The sequence below is a fragment of the Pelophylax lessonae genome (assembly GCF_965119305.1).
Source record: "Pelophylax lessonae genome assembly, chromosome: 6".
Lineage (NCBI taxonomy): Eukaryota > Metazoa > Chordata > Amphibia > Anura > Ranidae > Pelophylax > Pelophylax lessonae.
In genome coordinates this window covers 38136038-38156001 of record NC_138773.1, presented here as the reverse complement: position 1 = coordinate 38156001, position 19964 = coordinate 38136038, and the positions used below count along the sequence as shown (strand labels likewise).

The 19964-nt window shown below is 42.9% G+C and overlaps 1 protein-coding gene across 1 annotated transcript in view; it reads left to right on the top strand.

Moving 5' to 3' along the window:
* The window catches only part of LOC309558535 (uncharacterized protein), a gene marked incomplete at both ends in the record, with an annotated part of 302626 nt that overhangs the window by 141068 nt on the left and 141594 nt on the right, over positions 1-19964 (top strand). Inside the window, one exon of the mRNA XM_082261614.1 lies at positions 17609-17956. Within this exon, the coding sequence (XP_082117740.1) occupies positions 17609-17956 (348 nt within the window). The remainder of the gene's footprint in view (positions 1-17608; positions 17957-19964) is intronic.

Sequence of the window (19964 nt, the reverse complement as noted above, 5' to 3'; positions counted from 1 at the left end):
ATTGGAGCTGCAGCTCCAGGCCCCTACCTTTTATATAGGCCCCGGGTTGGCCATATTCACTGTTACTGCTCTTCTGTCACTTGTAAACACAAAAGTCTGGCTTCTATGCTCGCTTCCCCAGGCAGCACCCTCAGAACCTCCCCACACAGCGCGAAGGCCGGACAAGGAGGGACAGTTGCCGATGCATGGATGTGTTTATGGGCTTCAGAGACAGCATCCCATGTTGAATTAGGCATGCATGGCTGCACCCTTCCTCCTCTGGGTGCATGCCAAGGCACGGCCCTTAAGGCCCTTCAAAATCCTCAGCACCAAGCCCATGATGCTCTTAATCCGGCCCTGGTCCTCCTCCACCGCCGCTTCCACCTACACCGCCCATAGGTGTGCGCAGCCTATTGCATTAGGGTGTGCACCCCAAAGTTGAAATACACATGCATGTGTTTGCCTACATGTACATGGCCCCGATACATTACTCTCCCTGCTGGCAAAGAGAAATAGAGCAGAGCAGGTCCGAGGGAGATCTTTCCCATCTCCTCACTGGCAAACAGAGCGATAATACTATGTGCCCTAGGTGATTAGGGTGTGCCCAGGCACACCCGGCACACCCTGTGCACACGCCTATGACACCGCCACATCCACCACCACCTCAACCTCCCTCCTACTTCATATGGGCCTCGTCCTTCAGAGATGAAGAACATTGTTTTATTTTTCAGTTTTTTTTTGTTGTTTTAAGTTATTTCCCTATCCACATTTGTTTGCAGAGCACTTGCCATGCTCTTAATTACGTTTTGCTGCCATTTGCAGCACTCTAGCCCTTTCCTTTGGTGTTTTAGAGCCATTTTAGTGCCTGAAAGTTCGGGTCCCCATTGACTTCAATGGGGTTCGGTGTCCGGGAAAAGTTCGGTAAAAGTCCGGGACACGGACCCGGACTTTTTTTTAAAGTTTGGCCGAACCCGTCGAACACGGACATCTAGGTGTCCGCTCAACCCTATTGATAGGCTATCAAAGATGGCACACTTTGTACCAATGATTGGAACACCATCTGCTCCGGAGACTGCAAAAGCATTTGTCAAAGAAATTGTGCGGTTGCATGGGGTTCCTCGGGGCATAACGTCTGACCGAGGGGTCCAGTTTACGTCCAAATTCTGGAAAGAACTTTGTAAGGCTCTTAAGATTGAGACATGGTTTTCTTCAGCATATCATCCCCAGACGAATGGTCAGACGGAACGAACCAACCAGACCCTAGAGCAATACCTTCGGTGTTTTTCTTCTTTCTCGCAGGATGATTGGGCTTTGCTCCTTCCTCTAGCAGAGTTCGCTTACAATGATTCTGTCCACTCGGCTACTGGTCAAACTCCATTCTTTGCGAACTTCGGATTCAATCCTTCTTTTTTACCTGATGCAGTCTTTGATTTACCTGTTCCAGCGGTCCAGGAGCGACTGAGGTTTCTACAAAGCAACAATAAACTTCTGCAGGAAGCTATTGCCAAGGCTCAACAAGACAACAAGAAATTCTATGATAAAAAGAGAAGGGGTGATCTGGATCTCAAGCCAGGGGACAGGGTTTGGTTATCAACCACTAATTTGAAGATGGCCTGTCCTTCCAAGAAATTGGCCCCCAAGTACATCGGTCCATTTGCTGTCAAAAGAATGATAAATCCGACAGCTTATGAACTTTTTCTACCTGAGAAGTACAAGATTCACCCAGTTTTTCATGTGTCCCTGCTAAAGCCTGCTGTACCAGATCCCTTTCCTGCCCGTAATCCGGACCCTCCAGCACCAATCATGATTGACGATGAAGAGGAGTATGAAATTGAGGCCATTGTGGATTGTAGGAGAGGGAGAGGAGGTACCCAATATTTAATCAAGTGGAAAGGTTATGGTCCTGAGGAAAACTCGTGGGAGCCTGAAGCTAATGTATGTTCATGCCCCAAGACTGGTGAAAGCTTTTTTCCAAGCTCATCCTGCGAAGATGTCTCAGATGGGCATCCGGAGGCTGCCCATTAGGGGGGGGGGGCAATGTAAGGTAAACCGGATTTCCTCCACCAGAAGGCCAGTACGGACTTTCGCTCACACCCGTGCACATTGCACACCTGCACTCACCAATTAGCATTTGGCTCCCAGTAGCCTATTTAAACTGCTCTAGTACTGTGAGCAGTTGCTGAATGGTCTTCAGCTTGTTCCCGTGATTCTGAGACCTGATCTGTTGTTACTACTCACCTGTGCATGACCCGGCCTGCCTTTGGACTTTGCCTCTGCCCGTGCTCCTGCTCTGTTGCTTACTACCCTGACCTTGGCTTGCTTAAACGGATCTGATCTGCCTGCTTACCTTGTACCGCGCTGCCCGGCTGTTATCGACCTTGGCTTATCTTCTGGACTTGCTTGCTTGCTGATTCGGTACCTCACTGCCCGATTTCCGCTGGCTACTGCTCCCACGCTTTGGTGCCAAGCTGCCAATGCGCCCTGCTCCAAGGACTGTGACTACCAGCTGTACCCACCTACGGAGTGAACACCACCAGCTAGCCGCTACGGCACTCGTGCCACTCCTTGCCTTACACTCTCTGTTCCCACCTTCAGGAGTGTCAGGCGGGAGGAGTAAGAGAGGCCTCCACAACATTCCAGTCTTCACCAGGTACGTGATACACTCATTCCACCCCCCACCCTCTCCCTAGCCTTGACACTCACCCCAACCATCCCTAGCCCTGACACTCATCCCATCCCCTCCCTAGCCCTGACACTCATCCCGCCCATCCCCTCCCTAGCCCTGACACTCATCCCCACCTCCCTAGCCCTGACACTCATCCCATCCATCCCTAGCCCTGACACTCATCCCATCCATTCCTCGCTAGCCCTCACACTCATCCCATCCATCCCTAGCCCTGACACTCATCCCATCCATCCCTAGCCCTGACACTCATCCCATCCATCCCCAGCACTGACACTCATCCCATCCATCCCTAGCCCTGACACTCATCCCATCCATCCCTAGCCCTGACACTCATCCCATCCACACCTAGCCCTGACACTCATCCCATCCATCCCTCGCTAGCCCTGACACTCATCCCATCCATCCCTCGCTAGCCCTGACACTCATCCCATCCATCCCTAGGCCTGACACTCATCCCATCCATCCCTCGCCCTGACACTCATCCCATCCATCCATAGCCCTGACACTCCTCCCACCCCCCCCCCCCAGCCCTGACACCCATTCCATCCATCCCTAGCCCTGACACTCATCCCAATCCCCCCTAGCCCTGACACTCATCCCACCCCCGCCTAGCCCTGACACTCATCCCATCCATTACTAGCCCTGACACTCCTCCCACCCCCCCAGCCCTGACACCCATTCCATCCATCCCTAGCCCTGACACTCATCTCACTAGCCCTGACACTCATCCCATCCACCCCTAGCCCTGACACTCATCCCATCCATCCCCAGCCCTGACACTCATCTCATCCATCCCTAGCCCTGACACTCCTCCCACCCCCCCAGCCCTGACACCCATCCCATCCATCCCTAGCCCTGACACTAATGCCACTCCCCCCCTAGCCCTGACACTCATCCCGTCCATCCCTAGCTCTGACACTCATCCCACCCACCCACGTAGCACTGCCACTCCTCCCACCCACCCCCCTTAGCACTGCCACTCATCACCCCCCCAGCACTGCCGCTCATCCCCCTTCCCCACCAGCACTGCCACAATTGCATGCTCCAGGGTTCCCATACAGCCATCTGCACACCTGACTAGGAGGGGGGACATATAAAGGAACCAATCCCCTTAATTTTCCTCCTGCAGCCTTTCAGTTGCTGCAGGAGGAAAATAAAGTGGGTCTATTTCTCTATATGCCACCCCTCCTATCCACCGCCTGCTGCCCCAAGCTCTTGTGCCCGCAAAAAAAAAAAAAAAAAAAAATGTAAAAAAATTATAAAAAAATAAAATTGTGAAAAAATAAATAAACTGGTAAAAAATAAAATAACTAAAATAAAAAAAATAATTACACCAGTGGCTGAACTACCAGTGTCCCAAAAGTTGCACTTGTGACCGGGCCCTAGCATTTTGCCACCGGCTGGGGGTCAGGGGGGCCCTTTATGGTGTCTTGTACCCGGGCCCGGAAGGTTCTAGTTACGCCTCCGAATTCAGCATCATTGTTTTTATTTTAAATTATGTTGGTGGAATGGCAGTTGGTAGCATTTGAAATCTATATAATATATTGGACAATATTGTCATCTTGAATATATTTATTCTCCCCAACCAAGAGTGGATGACTTGATATTTTTCTTATGTCTGCTTTTATCTCATTTAACATAGGTATGTAATTAGCGTGATGCAGATTTTCAAATAATGGAGTTAAATGTATCCCAAGATATTTTCATTTTGATTTTGCCCAGGTGAATGGAAATTCCCTCTGCAATGCCTGCTCTTCTTCCTTTTTTAACCCAATATTCAGGATTTCTAACTTTCCTGGGTTTATCTTAAAGTGTGATAATTCCCCATATCTCTTCAACTCCTAATAACATTTGGGAAAATTATTCTGGGTTTGGTAATAAAAAATAGAACATCATCTGCATATGCTGCAACTTTATGTTCCTCCTATCCGACCTTCACTTTTCTTACATCTATGTTGTTCCTTATAGTCGCTGAATAATGGTTCTAATGACAGGATGAACAACAGGGGCGAGAGAGGGCAACTTTGTGCATCTCAAACCGAGGTGATACATTTTGTGCATCTCGAGGTGATAAATTACCATTCACCCGTACTAATGCTGTTTGATTCTTATACAGCGCTCTTATCCATTTGGTCATCCTTGGACCGATACCCAAACCTTTATTGTTTCAAACATAAAATCCCAGTCCACCCTGTCAAAAGCCTTCTCGGCATCGATTGACAGCAGTAGGGCTGGGGTATCAAGGTGTCTAGCCATGTGTAGAAGCATTAGTGTTCTGATCCCATTATCTTTTCCCTCTCTTCCTGGGAGAAATCCTGTCTGATCTGCATGGATCCACTCTGTCAAAAAATCTCTTAGTTGGGTTGCTAATACTTCTGCGTATAATTTTGTATCTGCATTTACCAATGCTATTGGCCTATAATTAAGGCATAAGGTTGCATCTTTCCCATCTTTTGGTAATACCGTTATATGAGCCTGCAGTGATTCTACTCTCATCTCCCCTTTTCTCCTATCTCATTCATATATATGCAGAGTTTTGTAGTATTTCCTTAAACCTCCAATAATAACGGGTAGTACAGCTATCAAGTCCAGGGCTTTTCCCAATATTTTAGGGCCTTCTTCTGAGTAATTGGTGTATCTAGTATTGACAGTTTGTCAGTTGCTAATTTGGGCAGTTTTGATTCCTTTATATATTGTTATATCTTTTGTTTTCTATACTTCTCTACTTCAGGAACTTCCTTTTTGGCGTACAGTATATAAATTATTATAGTAACTTTGAAATGCTTTGGCTATTTCTGTTGTTGAATGAACCTTTTCCCCCTTATTATTTTTTATTTTTTTTGTAATTGTTGGCCTTTTTCCTCTTTATTAATGTTGCTAGATAATTTCCTGCTTTGTTTCCCCATTTATATCTTTCCTTGCCACTCTATTGAAATTTCTTCTAGTCTCTTCCTCCAACAACTCTCTCAATTTATCTCTTCCTAATACTAGGGCTTTTTGTGTCCCGTCCTCTATGTTGTTTTTATGTTTATGTTCTAATTCATGTATCTCTGTTATTAATCTATTTATATTTGTAGTTCTCTTTTTTTTTTTTTTTCCTCGAGCCTATTGAGATTAATATTCCTTTGATGTATACTTTATGAGCCTCCCATATCCTAGCTACGGAGATATCTGGGGTTTCATTCTCAAGGAAATATTGTTCCAGTTCTTTTTCTACCCTTCTTCCCACGTCCTAATCTTGGATCAATTCTTCATTTATTCTCTAAGGGTCCATGTACACTGCAACTTGTAAACGGCCGTTTAGGAGCATTTTTTTCAGAAGCCCCTGAACCCACCTCAATGTTATCTTATCTGTCCATGTACACAGGGTCGTTTACAGTCATTTACAGGCAGTTGAGTTCAGTGACGTTTTTTGGAAAGCAATTATTTGCATTTGAACGTGTGTTTCCCGGAGTTTCAAATGCAAAAATGCAGCCGATCGCGATGACCTGCGTTTAGCACTCGCGATTTGAATGGAAGGCGCACCGCAAGTCGGATCAGGATGATCCGACTTGTGGTGCAACTTGCGCTGTGACAATCTTGAGGGGGAACTCCACGCAAAAATGGGAATAAAAACTGCGTGGGGGTCCCCCCCCCCAGGTTCCAAACCAGGCCCTTCGAGTCTGGTATGGAATTTGAGGGTAGCCCCACACCCATTTTATTGGCGTGGGGTCCCCCCCCCCAAAACCATACCAAACCCTTATCTGAGCATGCAGCCTGGTAGGGCAGGAAGGGGGAGGGAACGAGCGAGCGCCAGCCCCAGACCATACCAGGCCACATGCCCTCAACATGGGGAGGGGTGTTGGTGCTTTGGGGCAGGGGGAGCTCTGCAGCCCCCACCCCAAAGCACCTTGCCCCAATGTTGATGAGGACAAGGGCCTCATTCCCACAACCCTGGCCGTTGGTTGTGGGGGTCTGCGGGCAGGGGGCTTCTCGGTATCTGGAAGCCCCCTTTAACAAGGGTGGCCCCCCCCAGATCCCAGACCCCCTCCCTATGTGAATGGGTATGGGGTACACTGTACCCCTACCCATTCACCCCATAAAAGGCAGTGTATGTAAATAACGACAGGAGACGTTTTAGAAAGTTTATTAAAAATCTTCATCTGGTCTTCTCCGCTCTGGTCTTCTCCCCCTCCGCTCTTCTGCTCTTCTCCCCCTCTGCTCTTCTGCTCTTTTGCTGTCCGCTCTTCTGCTCTTTTGCCCTCGGCTCTTCTTCTTCCTCCGATCCTCCTCAGACTATGTCTCCAGTGATTATGCCGGTCTCCGGTCTCTGCAGCTTGTTATATAGCCATTGTGGGCGTGGTTGCCCGGTGACGTCATCAGGAGACCCCACGCCCTCATGTCACAGATGATGTCATCTGTGACATGAGGGGGCGGGGTCTCCTGGTGACATCACCGGGCGGCCACACCCACAATGGCTATATAACAAGCTGCAGAGACCGGCATAATCACCGGAGACATTGTCTGAGGAGGACCGGAGGAAGAAGAAGAGCCGAGGGCAAAAGAGCAGAAGAGTGGACAGCAAAAGAGCAGAAGACCAGAAGAGCTGAAGTCCTCCCTTCGCCCGTGCACTTAACGTACAGTCTAGAGTCAGATCAATGCAGAAATAAAATCCTCTGCTTAAAACAAATTGCCTTTTTTAAAAGAGATCAGCTTGTCTATTATCTTTCTTAAATACCCTCTTGGGATTTTATTTGGGCAATATATGTTTGCCAGGGTGCGGTCCATACCCTGTAGTTGCTCTTTCAGGAAAATATATTGGCTGTCTGGGTCGACCATTTTTTCCTGAAGAGAGAACCTTACATCCTTAACTAGACCAATTGCTACCCCTTTTGCTCTCTTGGTTGGTAAATCACCATATACCATATCCGGCAATATTTTAAATATATTTTCACAATTGTGCGATGTATGTCTCCTGTAGAGATATTATCCTGGCGGAGTTACATCTAAGCTGTTCTAATACTTTATGTCTCTTAGTTGGCGTATTTAGTCCTCTGACATTATGACAATATTTTCAAAAAGTTCATGTCGTCTCTCCTTCCCATCTCACCTCCTGCAGTTTATTGCCCCCCCTCCCCCACTTGGTCTAAGCCGAGTGTAGGGATGGAGGAATCCTCTACGTAACCTCTGCAAGGATCTGAAACTGGGTTCAGAAGGGGTGGCAACATCAGCTGGAACTGCCGTGGAGTGGACGCAACAATATTTTCCCTTTCCATTTAGTCTCTCCCTTCCTCTCCCCCCTCCCCCCACCCACATCCCCTCAGGAAATCTTAGTCTTGCTGTGCGACCATCTCTTCTGCCTATCAGACAGACTGGGAAACCCCAGTTGTACCATATTCCTTGTTTTTGCCTTGATTCTACAATCGGTTTCAATAGCTTCCTTCTTCTTAGCGTGGCCTGTGAGAGGTCTGTATATCTGTATATTTGCACTTTCATCATTTATGGATGGCATTCTTTTCAGACTCTCCCAAATCTGGGACTTTTCTGAGTAGCTCTGGAATTTTATGATGACATCTCTGGGGGTATCCACTGAGATATTTTTTGGTCTTTTGAGTTGACGTACTCTTTCAATCATCATCTGGTCAGCTTCCCCTTTGCCTAACAGTGGGTTAAGGATTTTTTTCATTTTGTTAGGTAAATCCTCATCGTGGGTCTGTTCTGGTAATCCACAAATTCTCAAATTCTTCCTGCTACTCCTATTGTCTTCATCTTCCATTTTATAAACAAGACCTCTGTGTTCCATTTTTAACTCTCTCACCTCTTTTTTTTTTTAGATAATTTATTTTCTGTATATAACTGTTTTGCCTCTTTTCCAGATCTTTGACTTGTGATATTAAATGAGCCAAGTCTTTGCGAATTGTTGTTAATTCTATTTTCAGGGATTTTTCTAATACTGCAAGCATGACAGGCATTTCCTCCTTTGTGGGCAGTTGATCGCTTGATGTTTGATCTGCGTTGTGATCTAATCTGACGTCAACATCCGATACTTGTTCTGATCTTCTTTGTTCCGCGGAGGCCTGGCCTAAAGATGTCCTGTTTAGACCATTTTTTTTTTCCTTTACTTCTGCTTGTTTCCGATGGGTTCCTTGTGATTTCTGTAGCGGTAATTTTTCTATGGTATCTTTGTGTAACATACATTTTTGGATTTTGCCAGGACTGCCTCTCAATTTTTGCAATTGCTTCTTGCTGACCTGCCCCTCATACTTCGGTTTATACTTGCTGTCCCCCCTAGGAGATTTCAGACCCCTTGACAGATCACAAAGTGTGGCAGGCGCAGCACTACAAAGTGCCTTATGCGCTGTGGCATTAGAAGAATTGGATTTCTCTGACTTCAGTCTAACCAGACTGTCTGTTACTCTATAAATTCCTCTAATACTGTTCTATGGAAAGCAGTAGGTTTAAAGAGCACACCAAACGCTTAAGATATCTTCTTTATTAACTTCAACTTTTCTTCATATATAACACTGACACTTTTGCAGGAGACAGTCCATGTACAACATGTGTTGAATAAAGTATAACAAAATGGTGGATATATTTCTCTCTTCGGTATCTGTACTCTCAATTGTTTAAACACTTTATGATCTCTCTGAGGGGTATATATGATGCTTAATCAATATTCTTTCTTCTCTATTGCTGTTTGCTGTTTGATATAACTTTTGAAGTTTGGTATAACTGTGCGTATTTGTTTGAGTTCGGTGGAACTACAAGTGAACATATAACTAGTTCAGTATACAGCTCTAATCACATTACTAAAAATAGGAACATGTATAACTGTATTAATTACCTATTTTTGGCCACTTGCTTCCATAAATCTGACTCTGGATCTGTGTCTGTACAGATGTCCTCTCTGTAGTGGAATGAGAATGCTGGCTGAAAGCATGGAACTTTAGACAAAAAATGGGTGTAAAGCTGGCTGTAATTGGCCAAGACTGTTGCTGAGTGTGAGATTGGCTGTGATTGGCCACAAACTCCTTATGGGTAATAAAGTTTAACCCTGTGCTTTCTGGTTTCAACTCTGCTGTGTCTGAGCTTACCTTACTGGCATATAAATGAATCTTACAGGCATATTTCCTTTTTGCTTCTGTGAACACAATATACAATTGTTATATGACATCCAAACATAAAGTCACAGTAAATAACTGCTTTTGTCTCTCACACATAAACATATGCACTGTATTGAGGTTATTAGCAGGTCTAGCTGTATATGCATGTAAGTCATATTAGCAACCTAAGACAGGTTTTAGCTGGCCAGCTACACTCCCACCAAAATTACCTATAATTCTATGTTCTCTATAGTAGGATTTGAACATGAATTTGGGGAATTTTCTATCAGGTTCTCAATTTCCAAGTGTCTTTTTATCACTTTCAAGTAGAACAACTAACTGCTGTATAGGACGTTCCAACTTGAGTGGAGTAGTGAGACATTTTCCCTTTTTGTCAAGTTTTGAGTCACCTATTTGTAACAACACTCTTCTTACTAGTCTGTCTTTATCCTTTTGAACTTCTAGAACTTTAGCCAATTTCCATTGACTTCTAGGTAAATCTTCTCCTTTCACTAATACTATGTCACCAACTTGGACATTTCTTCTGGGTGTTTGCCATTTACTTCTTAGCGTAAGATTGGCTAAGTACTCTTTCCTCCATCTATTCCAAAACTGTTCTGATAGATATTGAACTCTTCGCCATCTCTTTTTGGCGTATAAATCCTCTTTGGTGAACTTGCCAGGTGGTGGTTGTATGTAATAAGACTTAAGGTGAAGTAGATGGTTGGGAGTTAAAGGTTCCAAACTTGTTGAATCATTGATGTTGTCGACTGTAAGTGGACGACTGTTAACAATAGACATTACTTCATAGAATTGGGTCCTAAGTGAAGCATCATCGATTCTTCTGGAGTTCTTTTTCAGCATTGAACTTAACACATTTCTTACAGTTCTGATTTGTCTTTCCCAAACTCCCCCTGTGTGGCTTGCATGTGGAGCATTCATATGAAAATCACATTGATTCTGTGACAAATACTCAGTTACTTTTTCTTTGTCGATCTCTTTTAGAACTTTCTTCAATTCATTCCTTGCTCCAACAAAATTAGATCCTTGGTCAGATCTAAGCTCTCTGACAGTACCTCTAATGGCTATGAAACATCTCAAGGCATTGATGAATGCGTCAGTTGACATATCTTCTAGCATTTCTAGATGAATTGCTCTGGAGCTTAGGCATTTAAATATTAGTCCATATCTCTCGTACTCTTTGCGGTTTTGCTTGGTAATGAATGGGCCGAAACAATCCATTCCACTATAAAGAAATGGTGGTGATGGGTTTACACGATCTGTCGGTAGATCTGCCATTCTTTGTTCTTCGGTAGGTCTACGTGCCTTTCTACAAGTTACACATTTACTGATATACTGTCATGGACGTGCAATAGAGTTTGGCAAGCTTACCTGTCCCTTCATCTCTGTATTAGAGGTCAGACTGCACTTCTGGTTCCTTTTTATCACTTCTACTTCCTGTTCCTGCCCCACCCAGGTCATCACAGGAAGTCTATATTAACCAGTGCACTGCAGGTCTGCTTTGCTGTTCAACAGTGTTAGTTTCCTGTTTCCCATGTGCTTGATCTACTTTTCTGTGTACCGACTTTGGCTTGTTTCTGACTATTCCTGTCTGCTTGTTACCCTGACCTTTGGCCTGTCCCTTGGTTACCCTTGTCTGCCTGTTACCCTGACCTTGGCTTACCCATCACCATTCCATGTGTCCTGAGTGGCTGCTTCCCTTCTCTCCCTATGGAGCATGACCTGGGGAACCCCAGGGGCCGCTACCTGGGCCCAGCTGCAGCCAAGTCCATCCTCACCACTAGAGGCTCTGGTGAACACCTGCTGGGTCTTAGACTCCGCGCCCTGGGGAATCTTGGGCTCATGTTCCGGTCCATCCGAAGCAGTCTGCTATCGGGTTCACTACCTTGCGCTGCGCCCCTGCTTCCAACAGGGTGCAGTTGTCACCTGGCCACAGGTGACCTGACATATACTTTAAAATAACTTTGCTTCCTTTCACTATCCAGTAATCACCTTCTCTCAAACAGTTCTGGGTAAAGCTCCTTCCTTGATGCAAGGATTTGTTGTGGTAGTGATCAATAATCAATCTTGTGAAGGTAGAATTTCTGGGTAGAATTGCTGGATGCTTCACTCTGCTGGGTAACAATGCATTTTCCAGTCTCCCTCCCACCTTCAGTATACCATCCTGTAGAGCAAGATTAAGCTGGTACAATGGGTGGTTGTTGGGAAGCCTTTTAGGTTCCTGACGTAAGTCTCTTCAACTCTTCACTATAGAATCTCTGTTGAATGAGTCGTATGACTGTTTCTTCAGCTTTCATTCTTTCCTCTACATTCAATGATTCCTTCTTTCTGATTCCCTTTGCCAAACGTTTAATTCGAGCTACTACGTTTATGACTGTATTCCATTTTGAACATCTGGCTAGTCTTTCAAGTATGCCATCTTGACACTTGGCAGCAGTGCTCAATGTTTGTACAACTTTTACTTCTGGATCACCCATAGACAATTCGGTGTAACCTTCACAGGGTATGATCTCCTTTTCCCAAAGGAACTCTGGACCGGTGAACCAATTTGAATTTCTCAATTCTGTTAAATTCAGGCCTCTTAAAGCATGATCTGCTGGATTATGCCTTGTATCAATGTGATGCCAATGTTCCGGATTTGTTATTTCCCGAATTTTCTGAACTCTGTTGGCGACAAAGACATGGTATCTTTGAGCTTCGTTGTTTATGTATCCTAGGACGACCTGTGAGTCTGTCCAAAAATATTCTTCATCTATTTTTAACTCTAATTCTTCTCTCAGAAACTTGTTTACTGATGCTGAAACAACAGCTGCTGTCAGTTCAAGTCTTGGTATTGTCTAAATACTGGTATGTGCGACTCTAGTCTTTCCCATAACCAGGGCACAGTGTATTTTTCCTTCTCCTATCACTCTGATGTAGGAGCACTGACCATAACCATAACTACTGGCGTCTGAAAAGTGATGAAGTTCTATTTTCTTGTACTCTCCGAAATCATGAGGTACAAAACATCTGGGTATCCGAACTGCTTTCAAATTTTGCAAGTCTCCTATCCAATCCTCCCACCTTGGCTTCAAATCTTCAGGTATGGGTTCATCCCATCCCAACTTCCGTCTGCATAATTCTTGTACTATTTCTTTTGCTTTGAGGATTAATGGGGCCAAGAATCCCAATGGATCATATATAGAAGCCTCTGCGGAAAGAATAGTACGTCTAGTTGCAACTTTCTCTTCAAAGGATACTTCAAAGAAGAACTCGTCATTCTCTACATTCCATCCCAATCCAAGTACATTCTGAACTGGAAGATGATCATAATTGAGATCTACATCCTTCATTGTTGATGCACGTTCAGTCACTGATGGATTCCAGTACCTCTCTGTTGTTTGAGATGAATTTGTGAAGGCGCAGGTTTCCTCTTGCGCATAACTCTTGGCTTTATTTTACTAGTTTGATTGCAGAGTCTGTGGACTCTAGACTTATAAGACCATCAACTACATAGAAGTTTTTCTTAAGAAAATTTGCTGCTGATGGGCAATCCTCTTCATTTTTGTTGGCCAGGTACTTCATACCATAATTGGCGCAACCTGGAGACGATGCTGCTCCAAACTAGTGTACATTTCATTCTGTATTCTGCTGGCTTTGTATCTGTATCTCTGTCCTCCCACCATAGAAACCTCAGGAAGTCTCTATCTTCATTCTTCACATGAAACTGGTGGAACATCTTTTCAACGTCACACATCACCGCTATGGGATACTTTCTGAATCTACAGAGTACTCCAGGCAGAGTGTTTGTAAGATCTGGTCCTTTTAATAGATGGTCGTTGAATGCAACACCATCTTACTTTGCTGAGCAATCAAATACTACTCTAATCTTATCTGGTTTCCTTGGGTGGTAAACACCTTGATGTGGGATGTACCACACTTCTCCTTCTTTAGGTTGGTTATTCACCTTCTCTGCATGTCCTTCTTCAAGGATGCCTTCCATGAATTTCAAATAATCCTGCTTGAATTTGGGATCTCTTTCCATCTTTTTTCTTCAAACATTTTAATCTTGCTAGGGCAAGATTTCTGTTATTTGGCAGATGAGGTCATTCTCTAAAGGGTAAGGGCATTTCAAGATAACCTTGTTGATTCTGCTGAATACTTTCTTCTCGAGTGTGTACAAACTTTATGTCTTCTTGAGATACACTCTTCTTCAGAACTTATGTCTGCAAAGTCAGATTCAAGGATCTTGATTACTTTTGCTGAACTTACAGTTGGTAACTCTTGGATGGATTTTCGATGACACAATCCTGTCACCTGTCTTGAGTTTGCAATCTGCTGTTTTCCTCCAACAATGCCCCATGCTAGATCAGTTCGAACAGCATAGGGTTCACCCTTTCCTCCTGTGATTACCTCTCGTGGTACCAAAGCTTCGGGACAATCGTAACCTATCAACAGTCCAACACCAAATTCCTTCAGCGGGGACATTTCATGAGATATGACAGATTGGTGCTCCCATTTATTGGCTGTTTCACAGGTAGGTATGCGAATTTCGATCTAGAGGTATATCGTCTTTCGTATAGGCTGGAGGTAGATTTAATGTGAGGTTTGAATGAAGTCCTCTAACTCTCAGTTCTTTGACCTTTTGACTGTTCACTAATGTATCTCTCCCCGTCATTGAAGTGAGTTTGAGCTTCATTGGTTCTGTAGCCACTTGTAATTTCTTGCAGATTTCTTGATCAATGAAGGTAACATCGCTTTGGGCATCCAATAGTGCATAGGCATATACCTTCTTGCTCCTCCTCCTTTTAGGATTTGAAATGCACACTGGTACAACCATTGATGTGCCGTTGCTTTCTCCTTCCCTTACTCTGCAAGAGAATACTGATACTTTCTATTCTTCCTCAGCATCTTTAGGTGTTGAGGATTCATCCTTCTTTGGACGTTCTTCATGTAGTAGTGTAGGATGGCGTCCTTTGCAAACACTGCATGTGGCCCTTTTCTTACACTCCATAGTAATATGTCCTTTTCTTAGGCATCCAAAACACAGTTGGTTATCAAGTACAAATTTTTTCTTTTCATTTGAGGACTTCTCTTTCAATTGTTGTGTATGGAGTGGTTCTCTCCACAGAACATACACTTAAAGGTAGTCTGAGAATTTGTCGGTTCTGTCTCTCTACTGATCCCAGTAGTTACTTTGAACTTGCTCTCGTAGGTATCTAGACCTTTAGCTGCTGTGTTGGTTGCAAAGCTAGTTGCTCTTGCATGTCTTATATCTCTCGCAGGCCTTTCTTCTGAGAATTTTAAGGTGAAAGATGCTGTTACTGGGTTACATGCTATTCGTGCTTCCTTATTGACGAACTCAGAGAACTTTTCAAAACTTGGGAATTCCTTATTTAGATCTAACTGTTCAGTCACATAGCGATTCCACCTAGAAGCCACTCCTTCAGGTAGTTTTGCTAGCATCCTGTGGTTTTCCAGATAGTCGTTCAGTACTTCTAGTCCTCGTACATGTGGGATGGCATTGCTGCATGCTTGCAGGAAGTCACCATACTCTTGGAGTTTGAAATGTTCTTTAGGACCTATTTTAGGCCAGTTATTCAATTTCTCCCTAAAGGCTCTTTGTACTAAGAAAGGATGACCATATCTTGCATTTAACTTTTCCCAAGCTTGCTTGTAGGCTTCTTCGTCGGTTCTATAGAAGTTACCTTCAAGAGCTTTCTTTGCTTCTCCACCAACATATTTCTGAAGGTAGAATAACTTGTCAACTGGCCTTGAGCAATAGTACTCAATGATCATTTCAAAACTTGCCCTCCACTCTATGAACTTCAGTATGTCTCCTGAAAATACAGCACGGAACGGGAAGTCTTGCTGGGACTGTTCTCTGTCATCTTGCTGGGACAATAGTCGCAACATTCTCCTGATCATTGCAGTGACATTTAGGAATAGGATCATCTGGTTTTATTTTCTCACCTAGTTCTGAATTAGGAAAGTCTCCCTTTGTCTTTCTGAGTAGGGATAGAAGGGCACTGACTTTTTCCTTCACTACATACAGGTGATTTCCTTTCATTCTCCTGGGCGTATGAAAGGAAGTAGGAGTCTGCATCTTCACTTAGTACAGATTTGGACTTGTGATTACTATTTGTCCTCTTCGTGTACTCTTAGTCTGGCTTCTATAATCTTGACTTATTTCAGCCTTTCCAGACTTTCCATTTTAGCTTCCATTTGATGGCACTGTACCTCCATTTCAGCTCCCATTTCAGCTTTTCGTAGGCGCTGCGTCTCAATTGCAGATTCCATCTCAATTTCTGCTTTCTTGATAGCAAGTTGTTCGACCAGTTCCTTTCTTTTGGCTATTAAGGTACTTGAGGACTCTGATATGTTACTGGCACTTCTGCTAGTGAAGGAAGTCCCACTTGAGATTGTGGTTCCCCCTAAGGACCTAGTATAGTCTCTCATAAAGAGCTCAGTCATTCTCTTTCTTGCCTTAACTTCATCATAGTTAGCTTCAGATGATAATTCTCTCATGAGCTTTACTAAATCTTTAGTGACTGCAGTGCATGTGTCCATGTTCCTTACGATATCCTGGGAAGGTATCGGGAATGACCGCAGATTGGCATATGCTGCCATGAGCTCTGATTCAGATTCTTCTATCATCTCTATAATATCACTCAAGTTTCCTTTTATACTTTCTTGCTTTAGCTTTCTACGAACATCTTTAATGTATAATTTCCACCTATCGTACATTCTTGTGAACTTTTTTTCTTTTAATGCTGCTTCTTGCTCCAAATTTTCCAGCATCTTTGGGGTCGGGTTTCTGATACGTTCTGAACGTCTTAGTTCATCTGTTTGGCATATATCAGTTTGGGGCAAGACTAATGCTGCATCAGACAGGTTCCCTTGCTCTTCACTTTCTAACTTATCTATCTTTGTATCCTCTAACAGTGGCATAGCAATACTAGACTTAGACATTTTTACTCTAAATGCTATAACACTCAATATGAATATTAAGAAGACTTTCACTTTAAATGCAATAGCAATAGGTACAGGCAATGAAAATGACTTTCACTTTAAATGCAATAGGTGCAGGCAGTAAAAATGACTTTCACTTTAAATGCAATAGAGTCTGTGTACTACAACTCCCCCTTGTTCTTTGCTTACAGTCCTTTTATTCCTGAACACGAAAATGTCTCTTTCTTGTCAAGCCTATTGCAATGATAAGTAATAAAGGAAAGTTCTGACCGTATAGGAGTTTCAAGAGGCGGAATCAGTACAGCAATCACTGCTTGCAGACAGCAATGTACAATGGGATATGTAGTCCTTAGAAAAAGACACTGCAAAACATGCTGGGAATCCAGAAAGTTGTTGAAAAAGACAGCCAACAGAAATGCAGCACTCACAACATGAAAGGAGATTTTTAAAGCAAGCTTATATTGGATAGTCAATATTAACTATTGTTTGTATTGTTATTACAATGCTGGTTTTATAAATTAAAAGTAATGTTGTGGCCACAAAACTAATTTAGAGTTATGAACAAACTGTTAAAAAAATTAAAAATAAATATGGTAAGCTATTAAATGTTTAAACCTCTTTCTACATTTGACAGCTTTTATTAATTTAAAAAAAACACAAAAAAAAAAGTTTCCTCCAGGTTCCTTGTAATGCTGATCACAAGCCTAAAAGCCAGGATCTATAATCACATGATTGTAGCTAAAACATACACGCAGACAAAATGAGAGAAGGCTCTGATATCAATACTGTTGTAATATTGTGCAGTGATCAGTTTTGCCTGCTGGTTCCACAATTTGTTTGTCTGGTAAAAAAAATTGTAATTATATCTTTTTTTTTCTGTTGCACACAGAGTTTCCCTGGAAGCCAGAGGTACGGGATATTCCAGTTCCCAATCTTTTCATTGGAAATACAGCAACGCTGAAGTGTGAGGTGTCCAATGTATTTCCCAAAGCCCTGAGTGTGAAATGGCTGAGGAAGGAGAAGGAGAGTGAACAACGATTCTCTCTGTCCCAGAATGATGTGTACAATATCTCAGAACTTATACCACAGAGGCAAAAGGATAACACATTCACATACAAAGCATGTTTAAAATTTAAGCCATCCATCGCAGATGAGGGGGACGAGTTTATCTGCAGGGTGGAGCATCCATCTTTGAAGGAACCAGTGGAGAAGAGTACAGGACCTCTTACTATAAAAGGTGCCTCAAAAAAAAAGAACGAAAATGTCTATCTGTTCTGTATATGAAGATGGACCATGGTTACTTAAGGGCTTGTGTCAATGGACTTTTATTAAATTGGCAAAATAACACTCGCTATAGTACAAAAGAGCTGCTAGCACTAAGAACAAAGATACACACTCTAAACAATATACAGACAAGAAGTGCGGCGCTATATTAACAAATCAACATTCACGTAGAAAACGATGCTAAAAAAAAGTCCAAAGAGATAAGTAATAAACGCCGGATCCACAGAAATTGTATCAGCAAGGAAGGAGTCACCGGTGGAGATAGATGTGTGTAGTGTAATAAAGGATGACTATAAACCAATACTTCACACCCAAAGTGAGCGTATAAATCTACTTACCAGATTACAAAACCGCTAGATTATAGGTGGTTTATTAAAGCATAACAGGATGGATCTCCCACAAATCGTAATGGATAAGGAACCACTCCGATTATTGAGAAGTTGAGTCCCAAAAAATATAAAACACAGAGCACTCCTTTGTTGGAAGAAAGTTTCTGTAACAGAATTAAGTCAGCTTATACTTCTTTTTGGTGTCCCTTTATCCAGTGTCCTACCCGTATGCTGTCAGATCATTCCAAGAATTTAGGCACAGGTTGTAGATATACTGTATGATGTCCAATTTTTAATTGCTAGGGAAGATCCATGACAGAGGAAAGTGGGATTTACATGAAAATAGTTAAATACTGTTTGTTAACTAAAGTATCTATAAAAATTCTTTACAGGTGTTACCAAAAATATATATGAGAGTTAATCTATCTCAGACAATATTTGGGTTAATAATGAGAGTTCTATGACTGTGTGAAAACTTTAACACAACAATTATTTATTTGTATAAGGTATGCAAAGCCTACGTAATTTACAACAATATAACTATGGTACATACTAGAAAATGTAACTTTTTCCTAGTTTAACTAAACAAATACAATGCATAGAGTATAGACTCATATACACACACTATGACCGACACAATTATAATATACCATGTACCCTTAATCCTTACTCCATAATTACCTCTAGTGATGGCTCACGCTCTCCCATGCCAAACAGGAAGTCACCCTTTCTCCCCGAACCTAATATAGACCCATCTCTCATAGCCTTGTATAGGGCAATTCTCATTGGTTCAGCTATCTTGCTTTGTCACTTCCTGTGGGCGTATCTCCTCCCAGATTGGACCATTTCCCCCTCCCATAGTTACGCCTCTTTCTAACCACTCCTTTTCTGTGTGGGGGGAGGGGGGTGCGTTTACTCCTCACTGTGGAATAGCTCTGAAATGGCTACTTAAGATATGCAAGATGTGTCCTGGCTCCAGAAAGTCTCACTTCCAAGATGTAAACACAGGTTGATACTATCCGTAGGTATTTATATGTAAATAGCCAGCTGGCCTTTCAAAGGAATGTGTTACCCTGGATTCATTGATTACTAAAACCAGTCCGTCTGGCTCACGCAAATCTATCTACAATAAATTCCCAAGTATGAGTTTGCAATCAAAAATGGGTACATTTACTTTCATTAATATATATTTACAATTACTGATGGAGTTTTATACATAAACCCCTCATCCTCACAACACGGTAAGGTAGATTACGCCTAAACTCCATATGGCAACAGATGCCCGCTTGGGGCCTGCAGAAAGCAAAGGCCCCACATAACATAATGGTTTAGGTGTAATCTCCTTTTGAGCGTTTGTCACTCTATCTGAAATAAAACTAGTTGGAAAAAAACTCTATAAACTCTCCGTCTCTACAGACCCACATTCTTGGATCTCAGTGTCAGCAGTTCATTACTTGTTCTGGATGTAATACCTCCATAACGATGGAAGGAAAAAAAAAAAATAAAAAAAATACTAAGAGTCCAAACCACAAACAAAATAAGGATGAGAGTTCCCAATAGTCCAATAATAATAGTATGAAAGTCCATAATGCAAATCTGGTCCTGTTGCTCTTGCTTCTGGGATGGCCTTCC